General features: G+C 37.5%; 1 protein-coding gene across 6 annotated transcripts in view; it reads left to right on the top strand.

Annotated features, from left to right (window-relative positions):
- NALCN (sodium leak channel, non-selective) overlaps positions 1–19746 on the top strand; it is a 229756-nt gene that overhangs the window by 199009 nt on the left and 11001 nt on the right. For 5 of the 6 annotated variants that reach the window (XM_014873352.2, XM_088159877.1, XM_088159878.1 and 2 more), the window contains 14 exons: positions 1542–1598; positions 2002–2122; positions 2224–2355; positions 4027–4194; positions 5312–5416; positions 6041–6147; positions 8117–8237; positions 8324–8422; positions 11871–11964; positions 12499–12605; positions 13002–13076; positions 15594–15713; positions 16692–16760; positions 18927–19075. In XM_014873352.2, coding sequence (XP_014728838.1) covers positions 1542–1598; positions 2002–2122; positions 2224–2355; positions 4027–4194; positions 5312–5416; positions 6041–6147; positions 8117–8237; positions 8324–8422; positions 11871–11964; positions 12499–12605; positions 13002–13076; positions 15594–15713; positions 16692–16760; positions 18927–19075 — 1524 coding nt within the window. The remainder of the gene's footprint in view (positions 1–1541; positions 1599–2001; positions 2123–2223; positions 2356–4026; positions 4195–5311; positions 5417–6040; positions 6148–8116; positions 8238–8323; positions 8423–11870; positions 11965–12498; positions 12606–13001; positions 13077–15593; positions 15714–16691; positions 16761–18926; positions 19076–19746) is intronic. The other variant, XM_088159879.1, reaches the window with a different exon arrangement.

The following is a 19746-nucleotide window of genomic DNA, read 5'->3' as shown; positions in this document are numbered from 1 at the left end:
CCCCACTTTTCTATGCAGCTGCTAACTTGATTGTGGTGCATTGGTCCATGAAGCAGTTGCAAATTAAAACAGAAAAACAAAACACACATACAGTCAATCAAATCACTTAGCAAGTAGTTGTCCATGCCTCTTAGCATCGTTGAGTGCCCAATGGATATTTATACTAAAACAGTTTAAATAAAATGTTTGCAATTATAATAATAAACTGATTTTCTTAAACAGTCCTCTTTTTTCATTTACTTAAATCCTCCCTGCTATATTTGTTGTCCCATCTATCTTACCAAGTAAGATATTTCTGATATCTTTTTCAAACTGATAGGATACATACTTTTTCCAATAAATAGAAGGCTGAGGAATGCTGCTATGTACAATGTAATGAGAGACATGAGTTTAAGGAGCAAAAGTCAGTGGATTCAGTGGAAAGGCACTTAATCCAATGTGTTCTTTGTGCTTACTGGTGTGAATGGATGAACCTGGCCTATGGAAGATGTTTCTTGTTCTCCTTGTGTCTTGTGCATTCCTGCAATTCATAACCATGAAATCTCCGTGGTGGTAATTCCTCAAGTCTGTTCAGTCCATTTTTCACTTTAAGCTCAACAAGGAAGTAATGGCAATTTCACATCCCAATGGCTAGAGCCCTTCAATGAAATATAGGATATGTCAGTGCAGATCCTGTCTTGGCATGATTTCCTACGGGAGTTGGAAGATAAGTAAAAGTGCCTATAACCAGTGGGTCAGGGAAGCTTCTTGGAAAGTATTCTTGTAGCTTCTCCTGCAGCAGTCATTCTGCTTTGTATGAAATTGATAAATAAATGCTGCAGCAGGAACTTATGTCACCTAGATATGTGCATATTACTTATAGAGTGGTTCTCACTCTTTGACTGCCAAATGGGTGTTTGGATGTGGCAGGTGGAGCACAGCAATTACACGGGAAAATTCAGATACAGAGAATCTAAAAATATTAATCAGAAAAATATTAAAGTACTAATAAAAGACACAGAGCTTGTGGATGTGTGTGTGTATGTTAACTGAGGATATCATATGATCACAGAATTACAGAGTGGTTTGACTTGCAAGGGTCCTTAAGGATCATCTGGCTCCAACACCTCTGCCTTGGACAGGGACACCTTTCACCAGGCTAGGTTGCTCAGAGCCTCATCCAGCCATGGTCCAAGAAGTTTTGAAGTAATTATAAAGAGCATTTTGGTACCTAAAATTCAGTAGCAGATTATCCCCCTTATTCCCAAGAAAATTACAAGATTAAGTCCTTGTTTACAAAATCAAGACCCAAAAACCTGTCAGTTCAAAGAATCTTAGAGGAATTATAGGTATGCAGAGTTAAAGTGATCCTGGCTGTGTTGATAATATGACTGAAATTGCATAGAATTAAATGAAATTTATACAGACATTTAAAATAAAGATAGGATAAAATGGAGCCTTGATTTTGGACAGAAATTACTTTGAGTTGATGGATGCATGGTATAATTATAACACTGACTAAAATAAAATGTAAATTACTGTATCTTTTCTTCTTTTTATAGTTCTAAAACAGATCCTGTTACTGGAGCTGTGAAAAATACCAAATACCATCAGCTTTAGTAAGCACTCCAAAAGTAACTTTGCTTGGTTTCATAAGCTTGGAGTATAAGTGTGTGCACACACATGCATGGATATGTGTAAATGTGCATGCACATATGTATGTCTTCTTTTTCTTTTTTTTTTTTTCCTTTTTTTTCTTTTTTTCAAAGAAGGTTTTTCTTACCATGGAGTTATTTGGGGAGAAGAATGAACAGGAAGAGAATTTTTTAATCAGATTTTACTTCTTCACTTGCATGCAACTTCTCTAGTTTTACTATGCATTTCTGAAATACTGAAATCTTTGGCACTTCTCAGCTCAATTTATTTTTCACAGGAAAGCACTTAACTGTAGTGTAGGCACAAAGCAAGTACACAGAGCTAAGGGCATTTCTGTAATGGCATTTCCTTATGTATTGTTCACAGTGACTTGCTGGGTTTGGTTACTTACCTGGACTGGGTCATGATCATTGTTACGATATGCTCCTGTATTTCCATGATGTTTGAATCCCCTTTTAGAAGAGTTATGCATGCTCCAACACTCCAGGTACTACCACTGAATCATTTTACAATTATTGAACCACAGTCACCTTGCTTTTCCCCACTGCCTATTCCTAAATTATGGTTGTACTCTGCTTTTGTTTTCAGATTGCTGAATATGTTTTTGTAATATTCATGAGCATTGAGCTTAATCTGAAGATTATGGCAGATGGCTTGTTCTTTACACCAACAGCTGTCATTAGGGACTTTGGAGGAGTTATGGACATATTTATATATCTTGTAAGTTTTTATATTTATGGAAGGTTTTTGTGGCATTTTTAATTCTGATATACTTGGTTATATAAATGTTTAGTAGGGTGAAAAAGTTTGTCTCTGTACCCTGATGCAAATGCAGTAGTGATAGACAGATGTGATAAACACCTGGCAATTTACTGAGGGGTCATTGTATAGCCCCTTTTAATTCTTTATTGTTGTTATGTTTTAAGTGTCAGATCTGATTTTCCTTCAGAGTAAACTCTAGAACTCTGACCTTGTTTCAGTATTTTTATGCAGGAGAATCTTAATTTTATCTGTTTCATAGATATTAATTGCTTGTTCTCCTCTCAACAGTATTCCTGTCTTATTGAAGGAGTTTCAAAAGTCTTTACCATTTAACAGAGGGCACATCCTTTTTGCTGGTGTTGCTATAAAAGAAAACAAAGAAACATATATCCCAAATCTATCAGTAGTGGTTCTCAAGAAAAAAAGTTTCTTAACCATTCTAAACAGTTTCTGGGAAATATCTTTCATTCCATTAAAATATAACAGAAGAGTGTCCTTTTCCTCTTCACATATGACAATAAACACCACAGAATGTGTCAAAATATTTTCTAACTGAAGAAATTACTGAGAAAAATGGCTTTGATGGATTTAGATTAAATCTTTCAGAGATTAATCCACCAGGCAGATGTGCTGCATAAAATTTGTCACGATCAATTTGTATCAAAGATTTTACTGTTAGCATAAATAAAAATATGCATACTTGTACAAAACTCCTACTGTAGTATGCATAATTCCTATATGCTTTAGTTTCTTGAAATCTCTCTGAATCCCTCTGCTTGTCTGAAGGAAAAGTTTTGGTGGTGTAGTTTAGATATTCCAAATGTGTCTGTGGTGGTCTTAAAAGACTGTGGAAGAAAGTCAGAAGGACTGTCAAATCTGTTTGTTTTGGTGGGGTGGCTGCTTTTTATCACTGTTTTTTTAACAAATTATATCAAATTTTAAATAATTGGTTGATATCATCTTGATCTTCCATTTTTTGTGCACTTGCTTCTTTGTAACACTCTCACCTCTGTCCCCCTATGATAACACTGGCTTTTAAAAAATAAGAAGCACTTAAGAGACATTAAATCAATAATCATTTGTCAGAGATTGTTCAGGCTACATGACACAACTATGCTTTTTGAAAACACTTCCAAAAACATAACATTCGTGTAATGAAACCACATAGTGACAAAACCACTTATGCCTGTAACAAAGTGGTAGGAAAAACTGTCAGGAAAACTGTTAACAGACTTTCCAGGTGAGGATTTCTCCGTTTCAGGGTAGAATCTCTGAAATGAGAAGGAGGGAGAGAAATAATTCTGCCTACTCCAAAGATACAGTTCGTGCCCTAGTTTTGAATCAGCCAAATTGATTTATCCTTTTTGAACTATTCCATCTAATTAAGCATAGAAAATAGATTTTGAGTCGAAGGGGGAGACAAAGACAAGCTGATGCCCATTAGTTAGAACAATAATTCAGGACATAAGAGATCTAAGCCCTTTTTCTAAATTAGGTGGTCTTTTGCCTTATTCTTTGCTTTAATTTTAAGGTAGAGAAGTGTTCATTGACCTTCTGTGCTGTGTCTGTGCCAAATAAGGCATTGTAAGCCTGACCCTTCTTTGCCTCTTCCTGTCCTGTCACCTCCAGGTGAGTTTGATATTCCTGTGCTGGATGCCTCAGAACGTCCCTGCCAAATCTGGAGCTCAGCTCTTAATGGTGCTCCGCTGCCTCCGACCTCTGCGAATATTCAAACTGGTCCCTCAGATGAGGAAAGTGGTGCGAGAGCTGTTTAGTGGCTTTAAGGAAATTTTTTTGGTATGTGCCAATTGTTTATTTCTTGTGAAAATAAATAAAGGAGTAATAAGATAACATTTTGATATATAATTCATGTTTTCTATTTTCACCATCGTTATCTGTTTACTTTTCATTGTGGTATCACTGCAGATGACCTCACAACAGGCTAAAAATTAGAATACCACTAACTCATACTGAGTAAAGCTGTTGTAATAATTCTTTTAGAAATTATAATACTCATTTAGCATACTTTTTGTCATAATTACGTAGGACTACTGAAAAAAATCTACCCCTTTTTCACAGTTCTGATTGGTCAAGAAAGATGAAAGTAGTGTATGGCAGCTCTGCAAGAACAAAAGTAAATCTGTTTTCTGAGCTGCAAGTCTCTACCTTCAAGCTTTTTGAGAGGCAGCCAAAAACAATACAGCTGTTCGTCACAGATCTGGATCTCATTCTTATGTCACTGTTGTTGTTATTATTATGATCATGGCCATGCTTATAGTAATAAGTACAACAATGGGGTCTGCGATTGTCTTGGGACCCTATGTGATACTGGTCAGCCTAAGCAACAGATATCTTATTCCTTAATAGAAGGCATTATTAGGTCAGGTTGTTATAAAACACTAAGCTACAAAATATTTGCAGACAGTAATAGAGCAAGGACAAAAAGTACAAAGCTTGTTGGCATTTCATAAATATTGTATTCTATTAAAGATATTTACATCTTAATTTGCTCATGCTTATCTTTATTGGAGCTATCCTTTAATTAAATATCTAACAATGGCTTAATCAGATTAATTAACCTGAATCAGCAAAACAGAAGCATATGCAAGTACTCAAACAGTTTCATTAAAATGAGTGGCAATTCCTATGCATACAGAATTTAGCAAGGTGGTACATTGAGTGCAACAAAGCTTTTATCCTTATCTGCAGTTCTTAGATCCTATGTTAAAAATAAGACTGATGTAACACAGCACCTGGTTACTGGACCAGAACCTAAAGTAACATGTCTGTCACAAAAGCCATATCTCCAGGTTTATATCACAGAATGATCATCCCTGCAGTTCACCAAGGGAGATGACCCCATTTTTCAAGTCTGCAGAAGAAGAGCTTGACAAGTCCAACTTCATCTTTACAGGTTTCTATTCTTTTGCTGACGTTAATGCTTGTTTTTGCAAGCTTTGGAGTGCAGCTATTTGCTGGAAAACTGGCTAAATGCAATGACCCTCACATCATCTCTAGGGTAAGAACTGCTTTTCTGCTTCAAAATAATGGTATGTTGTGCCATTTTTGCCTGCTGGGGAAAGCAAGAGGGGCAATCAGAGCTATTGTATGAGAAACAGAGATCTTGGGCACTTTCTTGTTCAGAAGCAGGATGATGGAAGGAAAGGTGATTAAGGGGTCAGCAAATGAGGGTAAGGATGGGTTTCCATATAAAAAGTAGAGTAGGTCCTTTGCATTCCTAGGTCCACAACTGAAAAACAGGTTAGACTGCTAGAGGTCCAAATCATTGGGGATACTATGTGGTTAACATGGAGAAAGTTATCTGTGTTTCTTACTCCATTTGGAGAAATATCATCATGACCTAAAGAGAGCAGTGGTTTTTAGGAAAGAGGTGAAAGGCTACACAGTCTTGCACATGGAAAAGCACTGTCAGTCCTGAAGGAAAAGGGTATGTGGAACACTTACTAAGATGCATTTTTCATTTGAGTAAAGGACCATGGCCTATTAATCACAGAGTTATAAATAATCCTTCATTTCTGTGTATATTGCTTTCCCATCATGGCAAATGTGCTGTTTATGATGGCATGTTGGCATCTCTCACAGGCTTCTGTTTAATCTCAGACTGTGGTTTATTTCACTATAGGAAGATTGTCATGGCATCTTCAGAATAAATGTAAGTGTTTCCAAAAATCTAAATTTAAAGTTAAGACCTGGAGAGAAAAAGCCTGGATTTTGGGTGCCACGAGTCTGGTGAGTTGCTACACTTTGGCCCATGTTTCTTCAAGAATGCAACTGTTGGTGTAGAAAAAATGGCTCAAATGTGATGGCATTAAATTACTGATGGAGGGGTTTTATTGTAATTAAAATGATTGAAATTACAAGTTCAAATGATTTATGTAATTCAAATGATTGCAAAAATTCTGGCATATTTAGTAAAAAGCCAGATACATGAAATTTTCCAGGCTTAACCTCCACTTCATAAACCAGAAAGGAAGGAAAAAACTCTCTAGGTTCTGAACCTATATAGGAATTAGATTTGATTTGGTTATTATTACAGTGGGAGTTATTTTCTTGAAAAGTACCATCACTTAGTTATTCTTTAGTACTATTATGAAGGCAACCTGAGAGCCATAAAGCAACAATAGAACTTAAGAATAAATAGGAAAAGATGGGAAGGAAAAGAAATGGAAATCAACCTGCCCACAGCTACCAATAAAAACAAATTATTATATGATGTCTAAAAACAGCCTTTCTCTTCTATGGCCATCAACCATGCCAGCTAGCAGTTTCTTTCTTTTTCCAGTGCACGGAATCCTTGTGGCCTATCTGGTGCAGAAGTTCAGTAAAACTTACTTAAAAGCTAATGTATGTGTTTTATTAGTATTCTAATAAAGTCCATTTAATATTTCCCAACACCTGAACAGGCAAAACTCACTCTTTTTAATTGTTTATATTTTTCACTTGGTTGGCATTTTGCAAAATCGGCTTAACAGCCACAATTATTTTAATTGGCCACGTGTGTGAATAAAGAATGTACCAGCAGTGGTAGATTCAGAGCCATCCTGCACTAATGAAATAGTATGCTGTGATTTGAATAGTCAGTGAAACTCTGACATCTGCAGAACTCTTTGTTTCTGTATGCTTCAGAGAAATTCTTCCTTGAGTAAGCAAATTCAACCCTGTTCAGCTTGATCCAGAAATAAGGAAAAACTGTCTTAATCAGCATAACTGTAAACTTTGGGGAATGTTTTGTTATTGCAGAAAAATGTTTAACCACAAAGACATTTATATCGCCTGTTGGCTGTCAGGCCAGATTTTCAAGAGCCAGATGTCAGTATAAGGACTGCATTAAAAAGAAGTATCTATATCTGAAAGCTCCCTTTTCACTGAATGGTTGGATTAAAGAAGCACCAAACACTTAATAACTCTTCTGGAGTACAACTGTTTACCTTATAAACTGTTAAAAGTCATTGGGCTCCTTGGATTATCAGGCTTGGATTGTAGAGAAAGAACAAGATGCTAACCTAGCCCAAAGAGAACACTTTTAATGTTCAGCTGCAAGCATTCTCTCAAATCTCAACTGATAAAAAAGGTCAGAGAACATGGTATAGGAAAGTCAAGAAGATGTGATGTCCTCTCTGTAACTTTTGCTTTATGCTATCAGTTTCTCATGATAATGAAATAGGGAACAGCATTTTCTAAACAATCTTGTTGACCATGGAGTCCAAATCTTTTATGTGGGTTAGAGAATTATTTCCTGCAGGTAAATTTATTTCAGAATCCGGCCAATGCCATCAGATCATTTTTTTCCATGAATGGTGTATTTTTCTTATTTCATTGCCAAAAGTTTTAAAATGCAGCAACATAGAGTCATAAAATGGTTTGGGTTGGAAGGAATCTTAAAGATTCTTCAACCCTCCCTGCCATGAGCAGGGACATCTTGCACTACTCCAGGTTGCTCAAAGCCCCATCCAGCCTGGCCTTGAACATGTTACAAGCTTTATTGCTGTGAGTCAGAATCTAAGAAAATAAAACATACCTAGGGATCTAAATAATTATGTTTACATATTTATTGCTCTTGTTTTTGTTTTCTTATTCCTGATGTGAAACTTTGATATGTTTCAGAGGCTTTTACCCCAACTTTGCAAAGTATTTAAATGTTAGACTATGAAGAATCAAGGTAACTGCTGGTTACACCTATATGTGAACTGCATTTCAGGGCAAATCCTCGGAATTTTAATTTTGACAATGTGGGCAATGCAATGCTGGCACTATTTGAAGTTCTGTCATTAAAAGGCTGGGTGGAAGTCAGAGACGTTATCATTCATCGTGTTGGGCCGGTAAGGAAACGCATCAGATTCTTTGAATTCTACAACAAATAACTATGGGGGTTTTTTAACTATTATTCTTATTTTTGTCTATTCAGATCCATGGAATCTACATCCATGTTTTTGTATTCCTTGGCTGCATGATTGGACTGACCCTTTTTGTTGGAGTTGTCATCGCTAATTTTAATGAAAACAAGGTACTAAGTGAGGTGGTTTATTCTGAGTGAGAGGGTTTATTGATTGTAGAACAGGCTCTGGGAGAAACCTGAAACTGAAACTGATATTACACTGTCTACATTACCTGGTAAGGCTGCCTTTAGTACTGGCTTACCAATCTTACATTTCGCAGGACTGCAAATATGGCTTCAGATACACCTGATCCATACTTGCTAGAAAAGTGAAGCCTGTGATGGTAGCAATCCATCACACACTCTGTCAAAGCTGTTAGAGTTTATTTCTAGTGCAGGTGTGCTGCTAGATGCAGATTGAACATAAAGCACTATGTATTTACAGGTGCTGCTTAGTTTGATGTAGGTATACATGTGGTGGCAGATAAAAAGATGTGTTATGCTTGCCTGCATTGCAACTAAGGGGTCTCTTTAGAAACCTGCCATTGCAGTACTTCAGATGCAAAGTAAATCTGTGTGGATTTTCCTTTACAAACCACGGAGTACATTGTAAAAATAGTTGTCCATCACTCAAATAAAAAGGTAGCTAGTTTTCTAGGCAAGTTCACATGGGCTTTTTGGATTACCCTGAAAAGTAGAAAAACCTGCCCTCAGGGGAATTGTTTCATAGCAGCTCATGTCTACACTTGATAAAAGGTAGAATCCTCTCGATGTGTCTGCTGCACACACACTACACAACCTTTAATCTGAGAGTTTTTTCTGAGCCTCTTGTGGTGCCTCTGAGGCATTGAGACAAAATTATTAATTTTTTTCATCTTTCAGTTCAAAGTTACAAGAATAATGAGATATGACATTTTTACCTCTGGTGACTCTGAAGAGAAAGGATGATTACAGGCTATGGGGTGTGGAGATGTGTGACAGCCCAGTGTGCTTATGCTGGAGCTGGGTGCTGGCTATGGCCCTGACCCGAGCCCAGTAGCAAACACAACCATTGGGTTTGTCCATCAGGGAAACCACTTGACTCCTTCCAGACGGGAGCCAAGCAGCATGTTACTGTGCATTAATGGGGGCAAGCAAGACATCATGAAGTGGGGTCAAGCAGATTGTGAGCCAAATAAATAGCCTAAAACCTCTACTTTTCTGAAGGTATTTTTATGTTTGCATAACATTGGTGTAATTTTGGTAAGATGAAGTGCAGTCATTCCTGTTGAAGTATATCTGTTCTAGAGAACAAGGAGCAATGTACTAATAATTTATTTTCTTACTCATTAGATTTTGACTGTGAATTAACAAAGCTGAAATTCCTACAGTATGAGAACTCCACTGGATTTTTATAGATGCTTTTGTCACTTTTACTTCAGCTGTACAATATTACTTTTCCTTCAAATTTTTCAATACACGGATGAATACAAAAAGCTTTATGCTTTTCGTTGTTGCTCACTAGTAACAGTTCCCTGTAAATTACACTGAACAGGCACATCAGTTAATATTTCTATAGAATTCACATGATATTTAAAGTATAAATCTTTTATATCTTCTGGTTCAGCTTCTTTAGTTGTTTCTTAGTAACTTACAGAGGCATGTAATGTTTTTCTTTTTTCTTGACTACTTGTTACTTTTTATGTATTTACTATAGAGAAAAGAAAATGTTCTCAGATTTGAGTTGAAAATATTAATGTTAATTAAGTTGGCAAGAGTTTCAGCCCATTTAGTATTCAAATAGAGTGAAGAAACGTCCAGAAACTAAAAAACAAATAGGTAGAGAGATGGCTGGCAACTAGCCCAGAAAGTAGAGAACAAAACAATCCACAGGGTAAAGCTGGGTCACATTTTCTTAAAACTAGTTACTTGACCAATGTATTAGTGTTTAAAGTAGATATTTTCTTTAGAAAATTCATGGCTAATGTGTGATTAGAACAATTACAGGAGTTGTTGATGAGGATCAGAGTTGGACAGTTACTGAACAAACTATTTTACATGAGAACAAACAATTTTCTAAAAAGAAAAGAATTATGAACATTTCAGATATGCTCTAGTTTTTCATACGATTTGTTGGAACTGCAAGTGTGGAAACATTGGACTGGGAAGTTCCACAGCAAGTTCTGGGCACTGTCCTTGGTTGTCCCAGTGACAAAGCAATAGCCCAAGTTATTCCAACCCCCAACCCCATTTCAATCCCCACCTATCACATGTCACAGCTCCCAAGTGCCAGGAGTTCAGTCAGCAGTGAAGATGTGAACACCTCAAATATTAGCTGGTACTTTGAGCTGAAGTCCAAATGCAAGCACTGCTCCTCCAGCCCTAGACTTGCTCACAGTGCTCTGCTCTGTGCTTCCCTTATGATGATCCTGCTCGTGGAACTGGCAGTTTCTGAGAAACAAAGCAATTTAGCACCACCGGATTTTACAAAAGTCCACTTTTTTTGTCACCTTTTGTCTTGTTTGCACTGAAGGCCCTCCAAGAATATAAACCAGAGACGCTACTTGGGGTGAATATGTTACCTTTTAATGTTTCCAAATGGTGCAGTTTGCACCTAACGAGAATAGTCAGCATCTTTACATCTGTCACTTTGTCTGCGTTGTGTTGGAAGGCACCTCTTCCCAGGGCACCATCTAGGGACACGGCTCCATAAAGAGATTATGTTCACTAGGAGGGAGAAATCCTGACCTTATCAGTTGCACAGCCAGCTACAGTTCCAGCATCTACACAAGCCAATGCCCAGGTAAGGGCAAAGATCATGCCAGCCCTCACCCAGCTCAGTGCAGCTCTTTTCTGACAGGGACAGAAGCCAAGTGTCTGCAAGATGGGCTTTTGACATTTACCTTGAAAAGGTCTTTTGTTTTCGTAACTCTAGAATCCTTCTGTGAGATTTTACAGTTCTCTAACGTGATAGGGAACTCATTTTGTTTTGAAGGTCACTTTAGATAACATTGAATTCTGTTTGAAGTTTGCTGTGTTATATGAACACTTATACACATTACCAGCTACCACCATCCACCCTAAAGGTGTGTCTTCACCTCTCTTTGTGCGTCCTCTGTGGAGAGCTCTTGTAGATTCATTGCATACTATTATTTTATTTCAATTACACCCCAAGCAGAAGAGCTGTGGAGAGCAGCAGTGGTCTCCTGGAGGGCTCCTTCCTTGAAGAAGCTAGTGGCACTATCAAGCCACAGGATTTTCTGCTGCAAAGTCCAGACAAAATCCACCACTCTGTTTCCTGGAAAATGATGTTCAGTCAAATGGAAGACCTCCTGCAGCGTTTCATTGCCCACACTGGGCTGCTACTACAAAGAGCAGCAACTGTGCCTGCTGAGTTGAGTCCCAGAGACTCACAGCTAATGCGTCCAGAAATCCTCTTGAGTAACAGCTGATACTTCAGACTCCTTTCCCCAAGCAGTGTGTTATTTAAGAGAAGTTGTGTATGTAACTTTATTTCAGGCACCAAAGCGAACGTTGTTTTCATGTTGCAGTGCTGTTAAATGACAAAAGCTTTCTATGCTTCTCTTTGTTTATTAAGGGGACAGCTTTACTGACTGTAGATCAGAGACGATGGGAAGATCTGAAAAGCAGACTGAAGATAGCACAACCTCTTCATCTCCCACCTCGTCCGGGTATCAAAGATATTTTGATTTTATTCATGTTGAGCCCTAGTGTTCGTAATTCCCCAGGAGTCTGCGATTCAAATTAAAACTGTAATCGTGAGGCCACTAGGAGGTTGTGCATAAGTTAATGTGGAAACAGGCTCCAACTACAGATCTCTCCATAAGGCTATTAAAATCAACCTAAAAAAGGTTGTGCTTCGATGGTTTTAGGATAAGCCTTAATGAAAAAAATGAATTTCTAAATGAAAAATATTTTCAGTTGGCTGTAATGATATGAATGGAATGTATTAACCTGACAGCAATTGAATGATGCACTTGCCCTAAAAGTACCAAAGCTTTCATGCAACACTGGTGTTCAGTATTTGAAATTATGTGTTCAGAAGCCCTATTTGATATGGAAAATTGTGGCAGAAAATTAGAAATGTATATTGAAAATGGGAAAGGATTATTTTGCCTCTAATGAACATAGAAAATATGTCAAGAAATACGGGGAAAATGTTATTGTGTATTTTAACCCTCCTCCTCAAACTCTTTCTTTTTCAGATAACGATGGTTTTAGAGCAAAGATGTATGATATAACTCAGCATCCATTTTTTAAGAGAACTATTGCTGTACTTGTTCTGGCCCAGTCTGTGTTGTTATCAGTTAAGGTAATTGTGTTAATCTTTTAAGTGCTTCGTTGCAGTAGTACAGCATGTGTTTGCACATTTCCTAACACCAATTAATGATCAATTGGGCCATTAGTGTGATGAATGCAGGGAAAGATGACTTCTAGATACAGCAATCTCAGTTGGCATAGATCAGTGTAGATTAATTTTAACTTATAGAGCTTGGTAAATTTCTGCCTTTTGGTAGTTTGGTCCACTGTTTTTAATTTCTAGTTAAGCTGAGAGAGAAAAGGACACCAAAATGCTATTCCTGTCTGAGTATATTTTAAAGTAAAATTTATTCATGAACAAAACCTTCAAGAAAAGTTAAGGCAACAAAAAGGCATTTATTCTGTTTAACAGCTATTCTTCTATGAATGGATTATGCTTGCTTTTCAGTGGGATGCTGCAGATCCAGTGACTGTGCCTTTAGCAACAATGTCTGTTGTTTTCACCTTCATTTTTGTCCTTGAGGTAAATTAATATATTTTATGACTTCTTGAGATTAAGATTTGTATGTATATATTTTATTTTGTCTTTAAGGATGTTTCTTGTTCTTCACTACTGTGTTTATTTCTGCATGTGTACATTCAGGGTTCTTCATGTCACTTGTCTTTAAACATGTATTGTAAGAAACCTTTTGCCTGGTGTGTTAATCCCCACTATTCTGTACCTGTGACAAAATCAAACCTCTCTCAGCTTTGTTTAGTTTTAAATATCATACATCATTTTAATATCTTTTAAGAAGCTAAGCCCCAGCTCCAGTATGGTCTATCTTTTGCTGCACAAGTCTTGCTCCAGTGTGGTAGCTGTTCTCTGTCTCTGAGAATATTGTTATTACAACCTCTGAAAGGTGTATTTAGCTTATTTTCATAAGACTGGAATCTAATGATTTAAACACATTTTGAAAAACATATGGTTTTTTTAGTATATAAGGATATCCATTTAACATTAAAGAAGATTCTTCCTTTGTGGTTAGGGTAGTACATAATTCTTTATAAGTTTTTGGTTGACTACTTTTCTTGTCAGTCCCCTCTGAATAGCTGATACTGACCACTATCAGAAACAGGATAGTAGACTACGTTTCCCACTGCTCTAATCCAATCTGACAGTTCCTATGTTCCGTTGATAGGTTTTGCCAGTAGTGATGAATAAACAATGAAGTGAATACCTTGTAGCAGCTGTAGCTAGAGTATGTCCATGTTGTTGCTTCTTTTTTCCCTACCCAGGAGAAATCAGTATCTCTGGAGAGACTGAGCAAACACAGAAGTTTTATTTGTGTCATACACAGGCAGGTTTTAATTTACCTAGTAACTATGTCTTTGGAAATACTTTTTTCTGTTATACTGCCAGGGGAAACAAATATACTTCTAGAATTTCAAAGGAACTTTGTCATAGCCAAGAAAAATTTGTTGACTGTCTCAACAGGCAAGCTATCACACTGTGAGTGCACACAATTTATGGAGAGAGGAAGCAGCTTCCTGCTCAGGATCTTCCTTTAATGCAGCACAGTCCGGTTGCAGAATCTGCTTTCTGCATAGCTGATGGCTCTGTCCAATTTAACTCCTGATTCAGCCTTTATCCTCTACTACTCACATCATGTAAATGTGGTATAGAAAACAGGAAGAATCTGAAGATCTCACTTTTGCTACCACACTGATGATGACAGAGTAAAGGGAGATGTGATTTTTTTATTTCCATGGTGTGGTATTCAGTTCAAGATTATGGACACCTAAAGCTAGGTGTTTATATTCTACATGTGAGGTAGGTGTTTAAGCTGTTACTGTGATCAAGGGAGATGAAAGATGAGATTCAGTTACCTCCACTAGTCACTCCAGAAGGCCAGGGATGTTTACAGGTCTTATGTCATCCCTGCCAGTCCCATTCATCCGTCTTCAATTCTCTAGGGCATCTCAGGTAACTGAAGGCAAGATACCTTAGGTAACTCAAATGGTAATTAGAGATTCAGAGACCATATTTTTCACTTTGTAGTCAGGCTTCAGAAAACATTATAAGGCAAAAAGCTAACTGGAAAATCCCTCTTTTACCTCAAGCTAGTGTCCTCTTATATCTGGTTTTGTTTTCCGAAATGTTAAATGGCAGGGTTGCAAGGCGGGATAGAAAAAATAATGTAATGAATGGCTGAAATTTATCACCTTTATACAGTAACTCCTAACCTGCTCTGAGATTTAATACGACTTGTGTATGAGAAATTCTTAGACGTTCCCTCTGTGAGCATCGCTCTACTTTGGTATCTGTTACCTAATGTGACTCTTTCTGTAACTATTTGTATCTATTCTTGAGCTTCCTGTCTGCATTCCCGTTACCTAAACTGGAAATACCAATCACTTTAGAAGCTGTCTTTCACCAGATATATTGTCAAATATACTGTCTTTACTGTTCTCAGCTTTTGTCTCTTACATGCTGTTGAGTACAGATGGCGCTGAGTACAGAGTATTCCTTAAAGCAAGAAATATTTGCAATATAGGAAAGATTTTTAATAAATTTGAACTGTAGGTGCTGCAGAACACAATTATATTCCTGAGTTCAGATGTGCTTACAGACAGACAGCTAGCTAGGATACTGCTACCTCTTTTAGCTACATATTATTGACATGACTTGTTTAACTTAAGCTATTTTAGGCCCACGTTCACCTCAGCAATCTATACATTAAGCATTCAGTCTGAGGTGCTTAGATGCACTCCTGTCTTTGATACTTGATGGAGACAGAGAGGCAAAATTCAGAATGCTGTTCATCCCTTGGTCTTGGTCATCTGTGGTCTTACACAAGTACCAGTTTTCCTCCACCTAAGGGAAGCTAATATCCAGTTAGTCCACAGGGAAATATTTAGCTGAGGTGAAATCTGCCCCTTGTTGTTTGAAACTGTTTCATAAAATAAACCAAATCAAACATTTTGGAAAATGGAAGAGGATCTCACGGCAAGGAATAGTCATCTCTTCATTACAATTGAGAAATGTTTTTATCCTTAGGTCACAATGAAGATTATTGCCATGTCACCTTCTGGCTTCTGGCAAAGCAGAAGAAATCGGTATGATCTCTTGGTGACATCTCTTGGAGTTATATGGGTCATACTTCACTTTGCTTTACTGGTAAGATGCACAAAATGAAATTCCAGTGATTAAAGTGATTTTGTCTTTAAGCACCAGCAGAAGGATTGCTGCTATATATCCAGATAAATCTCGGAGAGTTAAATAAGGCTGAAATATGTCTGAAAGAAACTAAGCTTGATGCTACAAAGAATGAATCATTGTCTTTGACAATCATGTAGTGCAAAAAATGTCTCAAGAGTTTGTAAATGTTATGGGAAACAAGTCTTTAGGAGGGATGTAAGTGAAAAGAGGAAGGAGGCTGAAGAGAGTGAGAGCTCTTGCTAACAGAGGTCGTATGAAAATGAAGGAAGAAAGGGGCAAGGCACAGAATACAAACAGGAGCAGAGGACTGGAAGAAGGCATAGGTTCAAAACTGCTGAACAATACAAACCCTCCCAAACCCAACAGTGATTCCATACAACTGGTTTTGGTTAAGGGGCAATGTTTAATTCAAGAAGACATGAAGGGGAGAGGGGAGGAAATCAGCTCTCCCTTCATTTCACACCAATTTTTAAAATTTAACTACACTCCTGGTTTCTTTATTTACGGGGGAAGGAGAAGGGATGGTTGATACTTGTCATCAGTCACAAGTTGTCACAGTCACAACCCTATAATGTCTGCAGGATTCTCTCTTGTCTGCCTCAAGTTCTGTTTGAAGGAAAACCTGTTTTGTGTGACTAGTCATTTTGCTCTGACATTCACAGTTTCTCCCTGCTACTAAGTAGCTTGGAAGGCCTGGGGAGTTTCTCTAATCCAGCAGCTTCCTAGACAAGTACACTGGGCATGATGGACACAATTAATAGAGGACTGAAAAGTTTTTGGCTTGATGTATGGGGAGGTTTGGTTTGTGTTCTTTATATTGTTGCTAATAGTTTATGACTTATCTTATTTCATATGAGGACTGCTCTAAAAAAAAATCAGTTATCATGATCTGTTCAAGAGATTCCTTGTATTAAGCCTTTTGTGTTTCTGTTCCAGAATGCATACACATACATGATGGGGGCATGTGTAATTGTCTTCAGATTTTTCTCCATTTGTGGGAAGCATGTAAGTATAAATTAGGAACTACAATTATTGCAGTGCTCATTTATAGATTAAAGGCCTAGATGCTGTGCATCTCTCATGCAAATTCTGTAAGGCTCTGTTTTCTAGGGGGAGAAAAAAGGAAAAAAAAAAGATTTCAAACAGCCAAACAGCAGTCTGCAACTTTATATGCTGTCTTTAAAATGTCAGGATTTTAAGTAGATTGTATAATAGTGCTATGGTTACTGGGAAAACTGAATTTTTTCAGAAAACAAAATGCAGCTGCAATAACGCAGCTTTTTTAAATGCTCTCTACCACTCTTAACATACACTGTGCCACTTTCAGCCCTTTCCATTTCAGTGAGGTGTGGTGGGCATGCTCTTTATTTGTTTCTGCTGCAAGGCTATTGTAGTGGTGGTTGAATGCACTCATCTTGCTATGATAGTGCTCTCTTTAAAAAGTTTCTTTTTCTGGAGTACAGGTCTGTGTCTTTTGTCTCTATAATGTATGTCTTGTCACAGTACAGGATTTATATTCAATTTAAAAACAATTTTTGGCCATGATGTTCTTCTGGAAACATTGAGATAGTGACAAAGCAAGTCACTTCTCGAGTTTACATTTCTTTTGCATTTGGATTTCCTCTGGTATAATTGAGAGTAGACTGGCAGAATAACCATAAGCAGAGAACACATTTATTTAACATGTGGTGACACTGCATTCCCTTGCTGTAGAACTTCTTAGACTATCCAAATATTTTCTGTGAAGTCTGACATATTAAAGTAAATGTGATGAAAAACTGCTCTACTAGGTTGCAAGGGTTAAGAACAGTAAGTCAAAGGGTTTGTTCAGTAAAGATAAAAAGTTTTCTTTTAATCAGACTACACAGAGCCTGTAGAGCCTTGGAAGTCAAATGAAAAATCCTTGCTTCTCCTATGCAGCCAGACGAAGTGGTTGCCTTCAAAGCTTTCTGATTGATTCTAAAGCTTTTTTCAAAGTTTTAATCTAGTCATTTATACTTTCATGTTACCAGCTGTATCAGTTTCACTAATTTATCCATCCTGATGCAATGTGATGACTAAAGGTCAGCAGGAATTTGGCATGATTATAAAGAAAAATTACGCCCTCAGTCCCATTAAAGGGAAGTTTTCATCGTAGCCAAAGTATTTAAGAGTGTTAGGACAATCTATGGCAAAAAAATGTATCAAGAGTAAAATGTAAAATATACATGCATTGGAAAGTAATACCTATTATCAAGCCCCACAGCCTATGAAATTTTCAAAATTATGCTTTCATTTTGTGTTCTTTGGCCAACTTTGAAGAATCCTTGACTTACAAAATGGTTTGGGTTGGAAGGGACCCTAAAGATCATCTCATTCCAAACCCCCTGTCATGGGCAGAGACACCTGCTACTAGACCAAGTTACTCAAAGCCCCATTCAACCTGTCCCTGAACACTTCCAGGGATGGGGCATTCACAACTTATTTGGGCAACTTCTCCAGTGTCTCACCACCCTCACAGGCAAGAATTTCTTCCCAATATCAAATCTAAGCCTAACTTCTTTCAGCTTAAAGCCATTTGCCCTTGTCACTACATGCTCTTGTAAAAAGTCCCTCTCCAGTTCTCTTGTCACCCCCACTTAGATACTGGGAGGCTTCTGAAAGGTTTCCCTGGTCTTTCACACAGTTCCATGAGAAATTACTGGCTTAGAGAAGCTGTACTGATCTTAATGAAATCTCCTTCTCTATACATGAAAGTATTCCTTTAGGTGGGCTGCACTATCTGTGGTTTCCATCTAACAGATCTGAAGATCACTTTCAGATAAGCCCAAAGTAGTTTACTGCACCACTGTTCCTGCAATGCCAATGCTGATACTAAAGGAGAATACTGATCCTAGAATATTATAGTTAAGCTTATGCTGTACCATCACTGTAATATCCTACACTATATCATCCTATATATACTTTTTGAGGAGCAAAATCTTGACCTTGTAAATGAGGAAGATATGCTGATGTCTGTAACAAGTTAAAAGCACACACAGTTCAAAGCACATTCATAATGTACCATTTTACTGAGCTCGTCCATTAATGAATGTGTCTAAAGGATTTGTTGTCAAAATGGCAAGTGCAAAAACTGTTTTATCTTTGCTTTCCTGAATGCTATCATGGATTGCTTTTTCTCTCTCTTTCCAGGTAACACTAAAAATGCTTCTCCTGACTGTGGTTGTCAGCATGTACAAGAGTTTCTTCATCATAGTGGGCATGTTCTTACTGCTTCTTTGTTATGCTTTTGCTGGAGTGGTGTTATTTGGTACAGTGAAATATGGAGAGAACATTAACAGGTACAGTATGGAGTTCCCACCTCACAGGGATGTTCTTTAAATAGCCCAAAGAAATCACATTCTTCTAGAGACGTTTATCTGCGATAAAAACCAGACAGATCTGCAGGTCTAGCTGAAGAGCTCTAAATTTCTGCTAGGAGACACTAAGCCATATTTCCAGTCCTTGTGCATTGGACCAAATGACACCTGATCCAACCCAGAGCAGCTGAGAGCTGTTCTTCATTATGCCAGCTGAAATGTGCTTCAGAGCAGTACTGTGCTAGCCCACAAGATGCTGAAACACAGTGTACCTACTGCATCTTATTGGCATCACCCAGGAACAGGATCCAGGCTGATACAGAAAGGAGACAGTTCTTTGAACTGGCTGTTAGCTGGAGATTTCCCAGTCATCATCAGGCTTATAAAAGAAAATGGAGACAGGAAATGGGATCTGGTCTTGAATTTTCTTTAGCTCTCTGATAAAATGAATTAAAATAATCAGACCTGTGTCTGAGCTAGAGTTCAGTTATTGTATCTTAAGTCATTAAATAAATAATTCAATGGGCACGTTCAAATAATACCTTAACTATTTTTAGTTTAAAATAGTAGAACAGTAGAAAATGGAAACTTTTTTTGCCAATGTTTTAATCTGGGGAAGTGAAATGATTTCTCTCTATCTCTGTCTCTTTCTT

The sequence above is a fragment of the Sturnus vulgaris genome, chromosome 2, assembly GCF_052056855.1.
Source record: "Sturnus vulgaris isolate bStuVul1 chromosome 2, bStuVul1.hap1, whole genome shotgun sequence".
NCBI lineage: Eukaryota > Metazoa > Chordata > Aves > Passeriformes > Sturnidae > Sturnus > Sturnus vulgaris.
This window is presented reverse-complemented; position numbering and strand designations above follow the sequence as displayed.